The 590-nt window shown below is 48.6% G+C and overlaps 1 protein-coding gene across 1 annotated transcript in view; it reads right to left on the bottom strand.

Moving 5' to 3' along the window:
- Cpa2 (carboxypeptidase A2) overlaps positions 1 to 590 on the bottom strand; it is a 37,399-nt gene that overhangs the window by 12,124 nt on the left and 24,685 nt on the right. The window contains exon 9 of the mRNA XM_031381064.1: positions 273 to 363. Within this exon, the coding sequence (XP_031236924.1) occupies positions 273 to 363 (91 nt within the window). The remainder of the gene's footprint in view (positions 1 to 272; positions 364 to 590) is intronic.

Genomic DNA, 590 nt, shown 5'->3' with positions numbered 1-590 from the left:
AAAGCCTGGCTTCTTTGGCTCAGAGGCTGAACCCGGCTACAGCCTGCGGGAAAACCAAGATGTGAAGCAAACCGTGTTAAATGCTGCCTGGGGCTGTGACAGGGCTGCACTCCCGTAAAGGGAAAGAATTTAGTGAAGTGTTCCAAAGAAGGTTTTAAATGACTTGAATCCTAAATGGACTAACCGGGCTGAAGGCACTGAAGAGCCATGCATACCAGTCGGTTGGCCAGAACTCAGTCTGGGCATCCCTCGGGATGATACCCAGTGCTCACCTCCGAAATTTGCATCCCAGTTCCGATTAGGATCCACACCAACACAGAAGCTTCCCGACTGTTTAGACCGGGTCTTTCGCCACATCCGATTCTTTAAACATCCAACCAAATACGAATATGGAGGAAGAAAATATGGTCATCCCTTCTGATCAGCAGGTCCCTTTCCCTTGTGTTCCCTGGTTCCCTCCCTTCAGAACAGCGGGACATTTCTTTTGCCCAGAGCTGTCAAATGGTCCCCATACGGAGTTCACGTTATGTACTTCCTCTCTCAAGGAAATGCTTGCCAAACCATGTTCCATAAAACATGGATCTGTTAAA

This window comes from Mastomys coucha, unplaced genomic scaffold, assembly GCF_008632895.1.
Source record: "Mastomys coucha isolate ucsf_1 unplaced genomic scaffold, UCSF_Mcou_1 pScaffold20, whole genome shotgun sequence".
NCBI lineage: Eukaryota > Metazoa > Chordata > Mammalia > Rodentia > Muridae > Mastomys > Mastomys coucha.
The sequence above is the reverse complement of the archived record's forward strand: the minus strand, read 5'-3'. Positions and strand labels throughout refer to the sequence as shown.